Here is a 17566-nt window from a genome sequence, read left to right as displayed (position 1 = left end):
TGTGACTTGTTCTGTGGCTAGGTAGATGGAAATGTATTTCCCTGTACTGAAGCTATTTATGGTGATTTATCCCAATTCTGCTCAGAGACCTGTGAGTGAAACCAGGGATGCCAGAGTTTATGTGAAATACTACTTTATTGGAAAGGGATTCCATAATATGAGGGAAAAGCATTTTGATAACCTGCAATTAAAATAACTGATACATCTTTTAAAATATGTCAGCCTTCAGCTAATGCAGTTTTTCTTTTGTTAACACTCCAGCAAATGCTACAGGATGTATGTAACACCTGAAATTGCAAGTACAGTGCTCTTGTGGAAGACATGAAACAAATTGAATGAAGGAAAATGTGTATTTCATTTGTTTTATTCAGTTGTTTTATCTAAGGTGACATGATGTAAAGTTGGATTTTTGAAGTATTGAATACTTTTTTGGCAGCTGTCATAAGCAGTCGTACTGCCTTTCGTTTCCACATGGATGATGCAGTCAAAGGAGAGGGGATTTTGATACCAATTAAAGGCAACCTTAGTCGATATTTTCAAGTTATTGATGATACCATTATTACTGATGTATGGCCAAACTGAAGAGAAAAAAAAACTGCAGTCACACCTGGAGGTGTAAGCAGTGCAACCTAGCGGTCAGAGCAGGAGTCTGGCCTAGTGGTCAGAGCAGAATCAGAGGGCAGAACCACTGACGTGGTCAAGAGACAAGCCAATTGTTAGAGTCATGAAGCAGGAGCCAGAACAGAACCAAAGGGCCGAGTTGTAGTTGTGGTCAGGAGACAAGCCGGGGTCAGGAAGCAGGAGTAGAGAGGTAGGCAGGGACTAGGGCAGGAGTGGAGCAGAAGGGGTTGGAGCAAGGGCCAGCAGGAAGTAGGTCTGGTGCTGATACAGGAGTAGAACACATTGAGCACCCATTGTATTGCTACAGGGTTTAAATGGTGATCAGTTGGCTCTTCTGACCAATCAGGGAGCACAGTCACTTAGTGAGGGTTTATTGGGCCCAGTGGAGTCATTGGGTTGCTAAGCGACTGAACCCAAAGGCAGTAGAGTTCCTGACCCCACTAGCGCTTATAAAATACAGGATAGTGTTACCTCACTATAAGATCTACCATGGTCCTCCGAAGCAACAAATTTAGTAGGCAACCTTGTTATCTATAAAAACACACGCAATACACAGAAGTTGGGAATAACTTATCTTTCTTTTCATTCTTTGCTAAACTAGAGACATTTTTGAAAAACTTAGAAGAACACAAAGAAATTTGAGGTTTTATAATTCATTTGAAGATAATTGTTAAGGATTATAAATTGTTATTTAACCTCATGTAGTTTGATGCTGGTTTAATATAATTAAGATTTATGTTGCATTACTGTCACTTGGGTAATAACTATGCATTTTTTTCAAACCTCATCTGCCATCCCATATCAGTGCTGAGAGTTCTTTATTTACATTTTCATGCAAGATAGTTTTGGAGAGGAGAATAAATACAAAGCATAAAGCAGTCTATTTCTAAACATCTTGTCACATTCAAACTAAACAGTCTTATTCCAGCGCATCAGACGTGAGCATTGACAATAGTGAACCATTAGTAGCTTTCTAGTAAGACTGCAAGTTTAGTAACTTGGAATACAAGAAAAGAGCATGAAAAATATTGCTGTCTGGAAACATTACGAGGGATAGCTGATATGCACAATGAAATAATTGCCATTCAGTAACAAGGTAAAAAGTTCACACTGCAGTGTAGAACAGACTAGTTTGTTATATTGTGTAGTGGTCATTTATACTGTCTAACATTGGGCTAGTAAGTGAAACATGGAAATCAACACTGTTTTAAAACTCATAATGAACTGTAAAATATTGGGAAAGTTTAAAGCCGTACATTTTCCATCAGTTCAGTAAATTATGGCTAGTTGAGCCAGTCTGCCCAAGGGAGTTGCAAATAGGGCAATACGGTGCCAGACCCGCTCAGTGAACTGCCATAATTCTCTCCATACTAGGAAAGCAGGTCCTTTTGTGCCACATGTGGTTGACTCTTTCCCCCTGGTAATCAAATCAAATCTGGTCCCTTGACCTTTGTCTCCTGTGCACATTCCTGTTCTTGTGATAAGATATAATTGGCACTTGTCACTGATATTTTATGGGTAAACTCCTACCCACCTTATCCTTGCAAAAAAAAAAAAGGTAAAATGGGGTTCTGCCAAAGTAAGGTGAACAGGATATATCACTACATGACTGTGATAGTGCAGTTGTATGCAGGCAAAACTCCCATTTGAAATGAATGGTAGCTTTAGTTGTGGGCGAACTTTCAGCCCTGGGGCCCTCAATCTTTAGTCTAGTCTAATTTTTGCTGCTATATTGTTCAAAACGAATAGGGCACAATTAGATGGAGAGGCACTAATTTTGTCTGTCTTCCACCTCAAAAAATCATATTTCAAGAACCAACCTGCACTTGAGGCACATTCATTATTCATTGTAGCCTGGTCTACACTAGGCGTTTAAACCGGTTTTAGGAGCGTAAAACTGATTTAACGCCACAACCGTCCACACTAGGAGGCACCATATATCGATTTTAATGGCTCTTTAAACCGGTTTCTGTACTCCTCCCTAACGAGAGGAGTAACGCTAGTATCGGTATTAACATATCGGATTAGGGTTAGTGTGGACGCTGATCGACGGTATTGGCCTCCGGGAGGTATCCCACAGTGCAGCAGTGACCGCTCTGGACCGCAATCTGAACTCGGATGCAGTGCTCAGGTAGACAGGAAAAGCCCCGCGAACTTTTGAATATTTCCTGTTTGCCCAGCGTGGAGCTCCGATCAGCACGGGTGGCGATGCAGTCCGAAATCAAAATAAAGAAAGAGCTCCAGCATGGACCATGCGGATGTGATCGCTGTAAGGGCAGGCAAATCCGTTCTATCAGCGCTCCGTTACAGAAGATGAAATTCAGAATCCTTTTTTAAAAATCTCCAGACAGACGCCATAGCAAGGACTCAGCGCACTGCAGCGTGACAAGCGTAACGGAAAGCCAAAGAATCAAATGGATGCTCATGGACTGGAGGACTGAAGCTATCCCACAGTTCCTGCAGCCTCCGAAAAGTATTTGCATTCTTGGCTGAGCTCCAAATGCTTCTAGGGTCAAACACAGTGTCCGCGGTGGGTCAGGGCATAGCTTGGCAATCTACTCACCCCCCCACACCCACCCCCAGAAGCGAAAGGGAAAACAATCCTCTGACTCTTTTACATGTCACCCTATCTTTACTGAATGCTGCAGATAGACACGATGCTGCAGCCGTCAACACCAACATCCTCACTCCCCCCCTGCCATGGGTGGCTGATGGTACAAAAGGACTGGTAACCGTCCTCGTCATCAGCCTATTAGCACATGGGGCAGTAACCATGCTGACTAGCATCCGTCAGGTCGATCAAGGGCTCCTGGCTCTAATTTTTTCTGGTGGATGGTGCAGTATGGCTGGTAACCATCGTCATCATAGCAACAGGGGGCTGAGCTCCATCAGCCCCCACCCTTCATGTGTAAAGAACAGATTCAGTTGCCCCTGGACTAGCAGAGGGATGCTGGGCTTCTCTCCACACTGCTTAATGTCCTGTCTGGACTATCATAGCAGCTGGAGGCTGCCTTCCACTCATTTCTCACTAACAAGTCACCATGTCTTTTTATTCCTGCATTCTTTATTACTTCATCACACAAGTGGGGGGACAATGCTACGGTAGCCCAGAAAGGCTGGGGGAAGAACGGAATCAACAGGTGGGGTTGTTACAGGAGCACCCCCTGTGAATAGCATACATATCAAGTTTCTGCAGGATCTGACACAGAGCAGCTGTGCTCTCTGGTTCTATGATACAGTGGTTCTCTAGTACACTTACCTATATTCTAGGCAGGACTGATTCTATTTTTAGATACCAAAAAGGAGGGATTGACTCAGGGAGTCATTCCCAATTTTGGCTTTTGCGCCCCTGGCTAAGAGCAGCCAGGGGCACTTATGACAGCAGCAAATGGTACAAAAGGACTGGTAGCCATAATCATCCTCACCAGTTCCAATTTATGGAAGGGTTTGGATGGTGCAGTATGGCTGGTAACCATCTCTGCTGTCATGCAAAAGCAAAAGCATGCTTCTGTGTAGCGCTGCTGAATCGCCTCTGTGAGCGGCATCTAGTACACATACGGTGAGAGTCACAAAAGGCAAAACAAGCTCCATGATTGCCATGCTATGGCATCTGCCAGGGCAATCCAGGGGAAAAAGGCGCGAAATGCTTGTCTGCCGTTGCTTTCCCAGAGGAAGGAGTGACTAACGACATTTACCCAGAACCACCCGCGACAATGATTTTTGCCCCATCAGGCACTGGGATCTCAACCCGGAAGTTCCAAGGGGCGGGGGAGGCTGCGGGAACTATGGGATAGCTAGGGAATAGCTACCCACAGTGCAACGCTCCAGAATCCGACGCTAGCCTCGGACCGCGGACGCACACCACCGAATTAATGTGTTTAGTGTGGCCGCGCGCACTCGATTTTAGAAAATCTGTTTTACAAAACCGGTTTATGCAAATTCGGAATAGTCCCGTAGTGTAGACGTACCCTGTGAGTAGAGTTGAGCAAATAGCTGATTTTTTCAGTTCACTGGAATTTCCAAAACATGAAAACAAAACTGGGTCAGGTCGTGCTGCAAATGAAAATTTTCAGAATTTTTTGTGAATAGAAAAGTTGTTAAAATAAATAAACAAACATTTTGTTCAAACCAAAACTAAAACGTTAGTTCCCAGGCCATTGTAACCATTTTTTTTATTTATTTATTTTTACTCAAAAGCAAGTGACTAGATTCACAAAACCATGGGGGGAAGTAAAGGGAGGGGCGCCCACCTTATGCCCTCTAGTTAGGGCATTTCCCTGGGATGCGAGAGACCCAGATGCAAGTTCCTTGGTCCAATTACTATTTATTTATATCAATTGGAATGGCTTCAACAGGGAGACCCATTCCAGAATAGTCAGTAGCCGCTTGTCCTTATGGTCGCCCGGAGGGAATTCTGGGAAGGCACTGGAAGACTGTCAGCACTCAAGTTATTTAGCCTGCACCCACTCTACAAAGTGGGGGGGGTTTACCAGCCCAAGTGACAGCAGCACCCAAGATCTAACCCACACCCTCAGCCAGGCCAGCTAGCCTGGGTTGAAAGCACCACTTAGCTGGGGTGAGACGGTTTTGTGTGTGGACAGGAGTGAGAAGCAGTTAGAGGCAACTCAACAGACCCTTAATGTGGGGCATCTCCAGGGTGTGCCATGAAATGCTGAGTACATGGGTTACTGTAATACCAACAGACCCAGGTCGTCGGCAGGCAGGATTGAACCGGGAACCTTGGGAGCTTAGTGCATGAGCCTCTACCACATGAGCTAAAAGCCAACTGCCTGTTAGCTAAGGCTGTAGAGCAGACTCATTAATTGCTCTCTAAGTGGTCTCAGTGCCACTAGATGGGACAGAACACCACACTCAGGAGGTGCATGGCTTACATTATCACTTAATAAATAATCATTATTGTATAGTCAGCGAACTTGCCTTGGATCCTGTTCCTTTTGCAGATGCAATTACATAGTTTGTATTCTGCTTTGGAAATAGATTTTATATCACTATGCCAGTTCCACCTAGAGATATGATTTAAGACCTTCCATTCTCTTCTGTTCATCTCTTTTAGCTTGAACTGGTTAAAACCTTTTATTCCCCCTTCCCGCCCGCCATCCCAGGGTCTCTAGCCATTCTTCAAGTTGTCTTTATCAATCAGTCCTTTTTAAGTTAAAGTGAGTCATCTCAGAGGATAGCCTGAACCAACTGATTGGTTCAGCACGCCAAGTAAAGTGGATTGTTTCATATGGCTTCACTTAGAAGGAAGGAGAATTTTGCAACATAAGTCCACTGTCCAGTAATCAGCATAAGAAAACTGCAGTGCAATTTTAGCAAGCTGTTTCAGCATAAAGACCAATTTACCTTCTCATTCCTTGGGGGAAAGTTTATGGTTCATGGGCAGAAGTCAAGGTAAAAGGGGTCTGTGATGCTTGCTCAGCTGATATCCATTGGCTATTCAAGTTATACAACAGAGTTTTTTAGACCACAGCTCTGCAAAACTGAGCAGTTTTGGGTCACAACATTTTGTGTGAACCTTCTTGATTTTGGATTCAATCAGACCCAAAGACTCAAAGCAAAACACAACTAACGGCAGCTATGGGTTGAAACCATGCAGAACCTACAATCCAACCATGGTTTCCAAATGAAGCCACGACCCTGCATAGGTTCACTTCAAACTTGGACTAGGTGCCATGAAATGTTTCTGAAAACCTGGGCAATGTTTTTGGTTTACTAAGGAAAGTTCCTTTTAGATCAGTGTCAGAGACAGATTCTTTCAGGGTACAGAAAAAGGTCTAACGTTCTCCACTGTCTTGTACTTCCCACACCCTTTTTGAATGCGGGTATTTGGATATAAGTTCAGTAAAATCTCCCCCCCTCCCCAGAATATGTTAGAAAATTTTAAATTTATCTTTTGGAGTAAAAACTATGGGACCACATACTGCAGTGAATTAAAACTATGACCATTTAGCTAATGCTATTTTTTAATTTAATTTTATTTCATTTTTGGCTAGCAAACCTCTGGAACCTAAAACAAAAAGCTTTGCAGATCACAGGAATGATGGGTAGAAATTAAAAATCCTTTATTTGCAAATGGAATTGGATTTCTTGATACTAAAGAACACTGAAGAGTAATATCCTCCTTTCAGTTTGCCTCTGGAATGTACGTTTGTGTCAATGGGAGGCTTACAAAGAAAATGATTGGCGACTATGCCTAAAAGTGTATTAGCACTAAGAAGGGTTGCTCCAGAGCTTGGCTAGGGACTCCATTATTTATTAAGAAAAGGAATCGTTCATGCAAATTGTGAGTTCTTTGTAAAAGGGGCAGGAATATTTAATGACTCTGTTCCGTGATCTCTCTCCCCATCAAACAACAGTAGGCAGGGCTGGAAATAGAATAGCCGCATACTTGGGAAACACTGGGGTTTTCCTGATGAAAATGAGCAGTGCTGTTTCTTGCTTTTTATTTTTCATTATCGTCTGTGTCAGACGGTGAGAACTCCTCCAGAACCAGCCTACTAAGGGTAGACCACCAACTGCAAACATGTGTTTTCTTTTTGGGCTCATCATGCAATTCACATGTCTCAACGATCATGGGAATTGTCAGCTCAGAAAAATGGCTGCTTTATTCCAACAGGGCGATTGCAAAATATTATATAACGAGAATGCGACAGGTTGGACACCGCACCCCTCCATCCGGGATGCCACCTGATGTGCTGGGGTTTAACTGAGACTCTCCTACTCAGCCAGCCTGGGTTCCCTCTCCCTGCTGTGCTGGATTAGGCTCTCTGGCCTCTTGCAGCGCACACGCAGGCAGGGTCACACCGCGCTGCAAACACAGACTGAAGTCAGCTCTGTGTGAGAGGGCTCCCCCAGCACTCATGTGCCCACCCCTTTTGGGAGACAAACCCAAAATACTACTGTCTTGCACTGTGTAGAAATATCTGTACAGCGCAAGCTCATAAAATTTGCCCTCTTCTTCAGTGTGAAGAGAGAGATGCACAAGACTTCTTGCCCCTCCCCCCAGTTAGAATTTGCATAAACTGTGTTTAATAATAAACAAACACATTTTATTAATTATAAAAGGCAGATGTTAAGTGGTTCGAGGGATAGCAAACAGAACAAAGCAGATTACTTTAGTAAATAAACAAAAGCCACAAACTGATCTTGACACACCAGATAGGTAGGATACAAATTAGCAAATTCTCACCCTGACTGATAAACAAGATGGCAGATTCTTAAGGCACAGGTTGCCTTGGCTTTCCTAGGTTTTCATACACAGGCTGAAAATCCTTCCAGCCTGGGACCATCACTTCCCACAGTTCAGTCTTTGTTCCTCAGGTGTTTTCAGGTGTGTTGTTGTAGGGAGAGCAGGGCCGGCTCCAGACCCCAGCGTGCCAAGCGCGCGCTTGGGGCGGCGTTCCAGCGGGAGGGCGGCAGGCGGCTCCGGCGGACCTCCCGCAGGCATGCCTGCGGAAGGTCCGCTGGGACCGCGGCTCCGGTAGACCTCCTGCAGACGTGCCTGCGGAGGGGCCGCTGGTCCCGCGGCTCCAGTGGAGCATCCGCAGGCATGCCTGCGGGAGGTCCACCGGAGCCACGGGACCGGCGACCGCTAGAGCGCCCCCCGCGGTGCACCGCCCTGCTTGGGGCGGCGGAAATCCTAGAGCCGCCCCTGAGGGAGAGTGAGGGTCCCTCTTTTATATCTTCCCTGCACTTGGTGGAAAGCTTTTTTTGCTGTGACCTGGGTCAAACAGTTCCCATTGTGTAGAGCTATCTCTGAGAGGTTTCTATTGCACACAGTTCCTGGGGTCATCCTTATGCTCGTGTGCATTTCTTCAATAAGCCACTAACATTTGGAATACAGAGACATGGTTAATATTCCCAGCTTCAGATACAAAAATGATACATGCATGCAAATTGGATAAACACATTTAGTAAATTATAACCTTTCCAATGATATCTTACAAGACCCATCTTGCATAAAGTATATCTTAGTTATACCATGTTCATATCATAACCATATTTCTATGAAGAATGTGGGGTGTAACATCATAGAGAACTCCCCTCCAAATGGAATGGTAAAGGGGAGAGCATTCCCTTCATGTGCTGTAGCAATGGATCAGCAAAGAGAGGCATTTTCTCCAAAACAGTTTTTTGCGATACTGGACATTACTAAAATGTGTCTTTAGTGCCTACTGTTTTTCAGATGATTCATAGGGGAGGATGGCGCAGATGTGAGGAAGCTTTGAATTTAAAATGAATGGCTTGTTGCATATTGTCTCCTGGTCCTGCTGCCTGTGAGGTTCATTTCCCCTGACAGTGATTTCCATGTAATAAGTAGCTCTTTTCTCTCATTTCCACAGGCCCTCCAGGAAGGCGGGGAAAGCCGGGACGACGAGGAGAACCTGGTAAGCCTCATGTTTCCTCCTGTGGAGTGTGGTGCAGTGCACCCAGGTTATAACTGGAACAGTACTTAAAAGTACTTGAACCGCTTGATAAAGATACTAGCCACCTTTATCTCATTGACCTGTGAAAGGAAGAAGTTCCATCTCCCGTGCACAATAGGTTATCTATTGATGTTAAAACCCTTCAGCTCTATTCTGACCTAGCCGCAGTGACTTAAAGGGGCACTGCCACATTGATTACACATGTGTGTCTGTCTGAGTGTAATTTATTAGTCTGCTGTTTTTTCCTTTTGCCATGTGTGCTCCATTCGTTTTCAAAGAAAGACAGGACAGGAAGAAGGGAGATAGGCATGTGAACAGTCATAGCAGGTAATAATACAGAGAGAAATATAAAAAGCACATATACAGTGTCTCGGGAACTGTACACTGGCTTGTTATTTTAGGATTACTTATACATTATACACCTTGTATGGTCTATTAAAATGTTCACAGACTGGGAGTCAGGAATGAGTGAATTCTAAGCCTAACTTGTTGTGTTGGTCTTGGGCACAAATTCTTGAGATTCATGTTCACCCATAGCCTTTACCTCAGCTAGCTAACTCATGTAAAAACTATAAACTTCTCGTCCTTCGCTAGGATTTCTATTTTTGTTAGTCACCATGTTTTAGCTAACTCGAGATAAGAACACACCTGTCTTCCTTGTGAAGACCATTTTTCTGCCTCTCGTGTGAAATGGGGCTAATGCTGCTTCGATATCAGCTTCAAAAAGTTATTGTTTGCTCTATGCTTTGAAGCTAGACAGTACTACAGAAGTAGAGTGGAACATAGTTGGTTTTGGGAGGTAAAAACATATCTAAAGAACTACGTGGAGTTTGTGAACATTTATATAAATTAAAGGTGGATGAAATTTTTGGCCTCTCAACCTTGACAGTGCCCTTTTAATTTGGTCTAAGCAATATGGTGCTGTAAATATGTATTTTTAATTAGCAACGGGGCTTCTGTTTGCTGTGCCTTGGATATAGTTTCATTTCAAGGCAAGCCAAAAATATTCTCAGATGGTGCAACATCTGTTGCTATAAGCCAGGGGTGGGCAAACTACGACCCGCGGGCCGGATCCAGCCCGTGGGATTGCCCCCCATGGCACCATGGGCCCCGCACCGCTCTCAGAAGCAGCCGGCTCCACATCCTTGCGGCCCCTCGGCAGAGGGCTTTGTGCGTTGCCCTTGCCTCCAGGCACCGCCCCCTGCAGCTCCCACTGGCCGGGAACAGGGAACCGCAGCCAATGGGAGCTTCGGGGGAAGCACACGGAGCCCTCTGCCCCTCCTCCCCCAGGGGCCGCAGCGCCCTTTAGGTAAGTGGCAATGGGTCGGAGCCCCAGGGCTGCCCAGAGGGGGGGGCAAAGGGGGCAATTTGCCCCGGGCCCCGCGCTCCGCAGGGGCCCCCAAGAGAAGAGCGGAGGCTCCCGCCTCCGCCCCTCTCCTGGAGCCTCAGCGCATCAAGCGCCGAGTCTCCGGCCGAGCCCCTGAGCCCCGCCCCGCTCAGAGCCGCGTGGGGAGGGGGCGGGGCTGGGAGCTCCAACAGGGTCTGAGCCCCGCCCCGCTCAGAGCAGCGTGGGGAGGGGGAGGGGCAGCTGCCTCCGCTCGGCGTGGAGCTCACAGCCCCGCCCCCTCACCACGCGGCTCTGAGCGGGACGGAGCTCAGGCCCCGCCGGAGACGCGCTCGGGTAAGAGGCTGGGGCTGAGGCCGGGGCCGGGTGGGGGAAGCGGGACCCGCTGCCGAAGCGCAGCCCAGTCTTCGGCGGCGGGGGGCCCCTTCCGTTCCGGGACCCGCCGCCGAAGTGCCCCGAAGGCCCGCGGCGGGGACCCCCCCCCCGCCACCGAATTACCGCCAAAGAGCGGGCTGCGCTTCGGCGGCGGGTCCCGCTTCGGCGGTAATTCGGCGGCGGGGGGCTCCCGCCGCGGGTCTTCAGGGCACTTTGGCGGCGGGTCCCGGAACGGAAGGGCCCCCCGCCGCCAAAGACCCCGGGCCCCCGGAATCCTCTGGGCGGCCCTGCGGAGCCCGCACCCCTTCTGCAACCCAACCCCCTTCCCTGAGCCCTCTCATATACCCCGCACCCCTCCTCTGCCCTAATCCCTTGCCCTGAGCCCCTTCTTGCACACTGCACCCACTCCCACACCCCACACTCCTTCCCACACCCCAACCCCCTGCCCCGGCTCTGCATACAATTTCCCCACCCAGATGTGGCCCTCAGCCCAAAAAGTTTGCCCACCCCTGCTATAAGCCCAAGCTGTTCATATCCCAAACTGATGTAAATACTCAGCCATGAACTTCTAGAACACACATGATGGAATTAAGGGTAGGTAAATTTCGTATCAATAAAAGTTCAGCATGGTGTCAGCCTGTGGAACCCAGTGCTGCAGGAGAACATATAATCAAATACTTTAGCTGAATTTTCAGAACAGACTGGATAATTTTATGACCATCAGTGCTTGCAGTTATGAGGAGGTGGAGCAAAGTAAATGATACACTCCAGGCCATAGAATTGATTGCCATAGAGGTCAGGAAATCATTTCCTTTGCTTGCTCACTAGAGGACATCACATATTGGGCCAGGTAAACATCAGGGATTGTTGCAACCAGCAAAAGAATATTGGACTTCATCGGACAGCGATCCAATCTGCTATAGTGAACTCTGTTCTGCTTGACTAAGTCCAACTGTCGAGGTGGAGTATCCTGTCATGTGGTTTGGATTTCTTAATGTTGCACTCTGCTCCATAAAGTTATTGGTTGACTATAAGATTCAACCAAGTGCTAACTGCAACATTCAAACAGTGAATAGTGTTTAAATACATCAGTTTATTGAATTTTCTCTTACGACATTGTCCATCTATTTAGTCATCAAACATTTTAAAGACATCACTGAGGCTCAGGATGACGACCTGTGAAAATTTGTACTCAAACTACATTTTTTAATATTTCACGTGAACTGCCTGAAAATACGATTATTGTGATGCTAGTAGCAATAGTATTAAAATACCATCTAGGGTCCCAATGTGAGATCAGGGCCTCATTGTGCTAGGCACTGCACAGGCACAGTATGAGACTAACCTTGCCCCAAAAAGCTGCTTACGCTTTACATATACAGCACTAAAAGAGAGAAAGGCAGTGCTATTATCTCTAATTTACAGATGGGAAACAGAGGCACAGAGACTGTGACTTGCCCACGGTGATACAGGAAGTCTGTGGCAGAGGAGGGACTTGAACTGAGGTCTCCTGAGTTCCAGTTCAGTGCGTTAACCACAAGAATATCCTTCCTCTTAAGGAACAGCAAACTGCCCTGGGATCAGAGGATAACCAGCAGCGGAATTATAAAGAATTAATGAGACTCAAGTATGTCTCTTTAGATTTTTCTGTAATTGAGGAGGGAAACCAAGGAGAAGCTGTAGTTATTTTTGGCAGGGAGGCTCCTAGGGCGCACACTTGTGGTAGATGGTTAAGCTATGCCTTACTCTGAGACGGAACAAAAGCACACAACGCAATACACTAGATACAGCAAAGTGGTTAAACACAGCCTATGTAATGAAGCCCCTGAGAATTGTCATGCTGTATTACGGATATAAAGAAAGGCAAAGAGCAGACTTCCCTCTGCGTATTGGTTTTGGCATAGCTGCCAAAAGTTTGTTTTCATAGATAGCTTGAACATATATTTATATATTTGTTTCAGAATCTTACCACACATAAACCAGGTCCTTGTTCTTTCACCACAGCTGATAAATGGGAATAAAAATTTGTTTGCCTAGCATGATAGCATCCCTCCCTGGAGACTCTATGTGGTTACAACTTCACAGCCTCCAGACAAATACTGTCTTAGTGCCAGAAGGCTCAGCCCTGGGGGAGGCCTTTTTCTGGCAGCTGTTAAAATTATAATGTTAAAGTTTTCTAATACATAGGAGGCATTCAATAAATTTGTTTTAAAATCAAGCAGCTTTCCACAGTGATGTTGGAGAGATCAGCCTGGCTCCTCCAACCACACCCACTTCTTGATTTAAAACACGACTGAATTCCATTTCTTTTCTGTTTAGATTCGGACAGTATAAAAATTAACCAGACAGCTATAAATGATAGGAATTTACAAAGAGTTTGTCACTCTTGAAGCACACTGAAGACAACTGATGATGGGCATTGTTTATGGGGTGGATAAAATACCATTTCAAAATTAATTTAAAATGTCTTTAGAAAAACTAAAGTACTTAAAGGACACGTCTGAACTGTGGTGTCATTGGGCCAAATGCAAAGCAAAGTTAGGTGGTAAAACTGCTGATATTCTGGCCATGCTAGCACTTCCACTATTGCTACTCATGGTGAACCTGAACTAGTGCTAGACCAACACTGGGTAAAAGTGCCAGTGCGGCCAAATGTAAATAGGTTCACTCTGCTAATCTGCTTGGAATTCAGCAATTCTTACCAAACCAGATAGGTGCTAAATACCACATTCCAAAGGGATTATCACCTTCCCCTCCGCCTCTGCTCTTACTGATTGGGGACAAAAAGATAAATTGTTTCTACCCCATGAAGGGAGGAATAGGAGGGGAATTCCTGGCTCCTGGTCGTACTGCAGCTGCTCACTTCTGGAAGTGATACAACCTTCCAGAGCTGCCCCCTCCCCACATACGTAGTAGGCCGGCCTGCCTGCCAGTACTGTACCATGTTAGGCTATCAATGGGATAAGTGCTGTCAATTTTCAGTGCAGAGGCAGCCTTTAGTGGAAAGAAACTTCCCCATAAACCCATCCGAAGCCCTGCACTGGGGTTGTTTGAAACTCTCTCCCTGTGAGTTCCACTGCATGTGCCTGCTCTTGTCCTTTGGCCTGGTCAGGACATAAGTGTGTTAGGAGCCAGGACTGTACACTTCAAAAGTAAATGCACAGGCATGTTTGTACATGGTCTGAGTGTTGTGAAAATGTCTGTGGAACGTGCAAAGCAAATGTGAATTTGGGGGTTGCTTGAGTCCCCCAAACCCTTCTTGCCTTTATACCCCTGGCTACAACTCAGATTTCTTCTAATGCTCTTCACCGACCTTCATGTTTAAACAGGAACAATGCATAGATTTGGAAAGCATTTTTGTCAGTGTCAATACAGTTAAACAGTGCACAGATTTACTGAGTCATTGACTCTATCTGACCCATTCTATTTACTCCTGCAGTCATCTGGCTCTTATTTAATTATTTCCATGTCTCTGACAGAGGAGCAGCCAGTGCCATGAATTGCACATATGTCTCAAAGCTATATACAAAGAAAGAATCACCTTTGTAATGGGCATTCAGGTTACAGCTTTCCAGAAGAGGCTGCTTTTTAAAAAAAATCAGCGTATCTTAATGTTGCAACTATGGGACCAAGATACTTTAAACAACTAATCAGTCTTACTTGGGAAGCACCATCCTACTCTCACCTTTCAGGTGTATCTACAGAAACCAAGAAAGCCACTACGTGAACATTGAGTGCATCAACTGGCTTGTGGGTCTCGCTTATCTTTGCAACCGTTTGACGTGTTCAGGCAGCCAAAACTGTTTTGGACGGAACTGCTACAGTATGTTTCTGTAGAGCATACTACAGATCCATGGCTATCCCAGTGCTTTCTGAAGCATTTATCCCATAGTGCTCAGCACTCTTGCTAGGACTAGGAGGCTTTAGGATAATTTTCTGTATACAAGGCATTGCAGGAGGGTTGACTCAACTGATTCATCTGCAACACAGGTGGCTTCTCATCTGCAGTGGGAAGAAAACAGTGTAGATAGCACCAGTTAAGTAGGATCTAAGCTAAAGAACTTATCCAAGGTGTTGCCATCAAAGCAATTTCTACAGAGGGAAAACACATCCTGTTAGAAAATGTGTTAGCTGACATGTTTTAGCTAACACAACTTGGCACCTGGTATAGACAAGGAAAAGTGATATCTAAAAAGTGTTAGCTTGTTCATGGTTATCCTCTACAGCCAGCTAATATATTTTTTTAAATATAACTGTCCTTTTCCACACTAAGGGTAAAGTCTTGTTAACATCATGTTAATATGTTTTCAAACATTAACCATTTTCCCAGTGTAGATAAGGTCTAACTGATTAAGGCCACGTCTATACGTACTGCGCTGCAGTGCGTCTGGTGAAGATGCTCTGTTCTGACCTCTGCAAATGGCAGAAGCTCTGTCAGTGGGAGAAGCACAGCATGTTTGGAATGAGCTATATTCCAAAAATAATGAAAGCAAAAGATAGTAAGTTCTTTGGGCCTGGGGCTGTCACTTACCATATGTTTGTATAGTGCCTGGCATCACAGAGCCCCATCCTGGTAGGCCTTTGGGCACTACCACAATCTAAATATATATTAATATTAAATAACTAAAGCTGGATTGTTAGCTAACTAATCTGACTTCTTTTTCCTCCAACACATCCACCTTTGGGGGCCTGTGAGCATTTTCAAATACTTTTATATGCATTTAGAGTTCTGGCTATTAAACGTAAAGTCATAATTATAGGAGTTGTTTAAATCTAGCAGTAATAAATGCTGCAGGTTATAGATAAGAATGGCATCCTGCCAACACTGTTTGTTAATGGGGTATCTGTCAGAAACGGCTCAGATTTTGTTCTGTAGGTTATTTTGTCTTCCTGTTTTCCTTTATGAAATATGCCTCCGAAGTAATTTGTTATGGAATCCCAAATTTACAAAGGCTGTTTCCAATTTTTACTTGTTATAATAATAATAATTCCAACTGATTTCATTCTGTCTGTAGAACGTTGAAAATAATTGTCACTGGTCAACTTTATTATTCATAATTTTGGCAAATTTCTCAGAAAGGGAGACTGCCTCATGCAGTGTCTCTACATCTAAGGGAAGGAGAGAGAGCCCCTTGGCACATCGCTCACTTCTTTGCTTATTGCCTTGTAAAAAAAAAAAAAAAAAAGACTTCATCTGTAGCAGACAAGTGTCTCATGACTGGTCTGTGAAAAACATTGAGCAAGTCAGAAATGATGTAGTTCTTGGACAATATTTATTTTAAAAATCAAATCTGATTTATTCATAAATCCCTTGAGGGTCTCCTATAACTTTTAGCATTAATGAAAATTCCTAGCCAAATTCTGCTCTTTATCAGTAAAAGTTTAACATAACTCTGATATCAATCAGGACATCAAAGTTCTACTGCCCTGAGCTGCATGTTGCAAAAGATGATCTACAGCGATCCATTCAATTCGATTGAGCCTCATGACCAAGGTTGAGGCATTTTATAAGGCAGATCAGATGTCATAGTTGCCTGCATATATTTGAGGGACACAGTATCTGAATTAAAGCAAAAAGACAACAAAGCCTAAGTAAATTAGGTACGTCATTGTAATCCCATATTAAAATGTCTTGACCACGTCACTTAATTTGTTGTTCATTAACATGAAAAGGGGCTTTACGTGGGTAAATTGGTAAAAATTAGTTAATAAATCAGTTTACATTAAGAGCCAGATTCTCTGCTGGTAAATAGGTCCACTAAGTTCAATGTAGCTATGCCAATGTATAACAGCTTAGGATCTGGTCATAAGAATTTAAACCTGTGAAAGTACAATAACAGCCATGTACATATCCTAAGGTAAAGACAATGGTCCTGATCCGGAGACGGACCAAGTAGCCCCTGTAACAAATGAAACTTTGGATGTATGCTCTTCTAAAATATAACCTACAGCATTCACAATGAACTCGCCATGTTCAGGCCCAGATGCTACCAGGTCTTGTGCGGAATACATTGAGCTGGCCTATTGATGCTAACAGGCCAGTTCCTGGCAGTATGTACTCCGTGCCGTAATAAATAGTTGGTTTGGATCCTAATTCTGCACTATTATTTGGTTTTTATTGTTTCATTTTTAAACACTTAGATGTTTTAAAGTAAGTTTTTTTTTAAAAATTGAGAGCTTGAAAAGACTCATAAAAAGAAACAGAAATATGCTTTTCATTTAAAACTGAGTTTCCAGTAAGCTTCTTTTTTTTCTGTTTTAATTCCTCCCACATTTTTTATTTATTTATTTATTTATTTATTTATTTGCATTGAATCCATTTCTGGTTTTGATCATGTAGGAAATGGAGCATGAAGAGGCCCAAAAACACATAGTGTAAAAACCCTCTCAAACAAGAGTGGAACATGGATGCCATTGGTCCACAGCCCAAATGTTCACCTCTGCTGCACAGTGCTGAGGGGATGGGAGTGTGGGAATGCTGCAGAAATTGGTCTGGAGTAGGCAGCTGCATGGTGGGGATGGTAGTACAGCAGGAGATGCCATGGTTCCCCGCTGCCACCATCACCACTTGAGACCTGAGTTCTGTGGGTCTGATCTAAAGCCCATTGAAGTCTAGAGGAGTCTTTCTTTCTTTTGTTTTCAGTTACCTTGCCCTGGGCTTAGCGCACGGCATGTTCCCCTCTCATGGCAACATAAGTTAGCAGCAGCAGCATGACCCAGTGGTTAGGGGCAGGAGTGGGAGTCAGGAGAATGTTCAGTGAAGCGTGGAGATCAGTAG

At 44.7% G+C, this 17566-nt stretch overlaps 1 protein-coding gene across 2 annotated transcripts in view; it reads left to right on the top strand.

Moving 5' to 3' along the window:
* COL23A1 (collagen type XXIII alpha 1 chain) overlaps nt 1-17566 on the top strand; it is a 333055-nt gene that overhangs the window by 230135 nt on the left and 85354 nt on the right. For both annotated transcript variants that reach the window (XM_045027550.1, XM_045027549.1), the window contains exon 3: nt 8985-9029. In XM_045027550.1, coding sequence (XP_044883485.1) covers nt 8985-9029 — 45 coding nt within the window. The remainder of the gene's footprint in view (nt 1-8984; nt 9030-17566) is intronic.

This window comes from Mauremys mutica, chromosome 8 (assembly GCF_020497125.1).
Source record: "Mauremys mutica isolate MM-2020 ecotype Southern chromosome 8, ASM2049712v1, whole genome shotgun sequence".
NCBI classification, from domain to species: domain Eukaryota; kingdom Metazoa; phylum Chordata; order Testudines; family Geoemydidae; genus Mauremys; species Mauremys mutica.
This window is presented reverse-complemented; position numbering and strand designations above follow the sequence as displayed.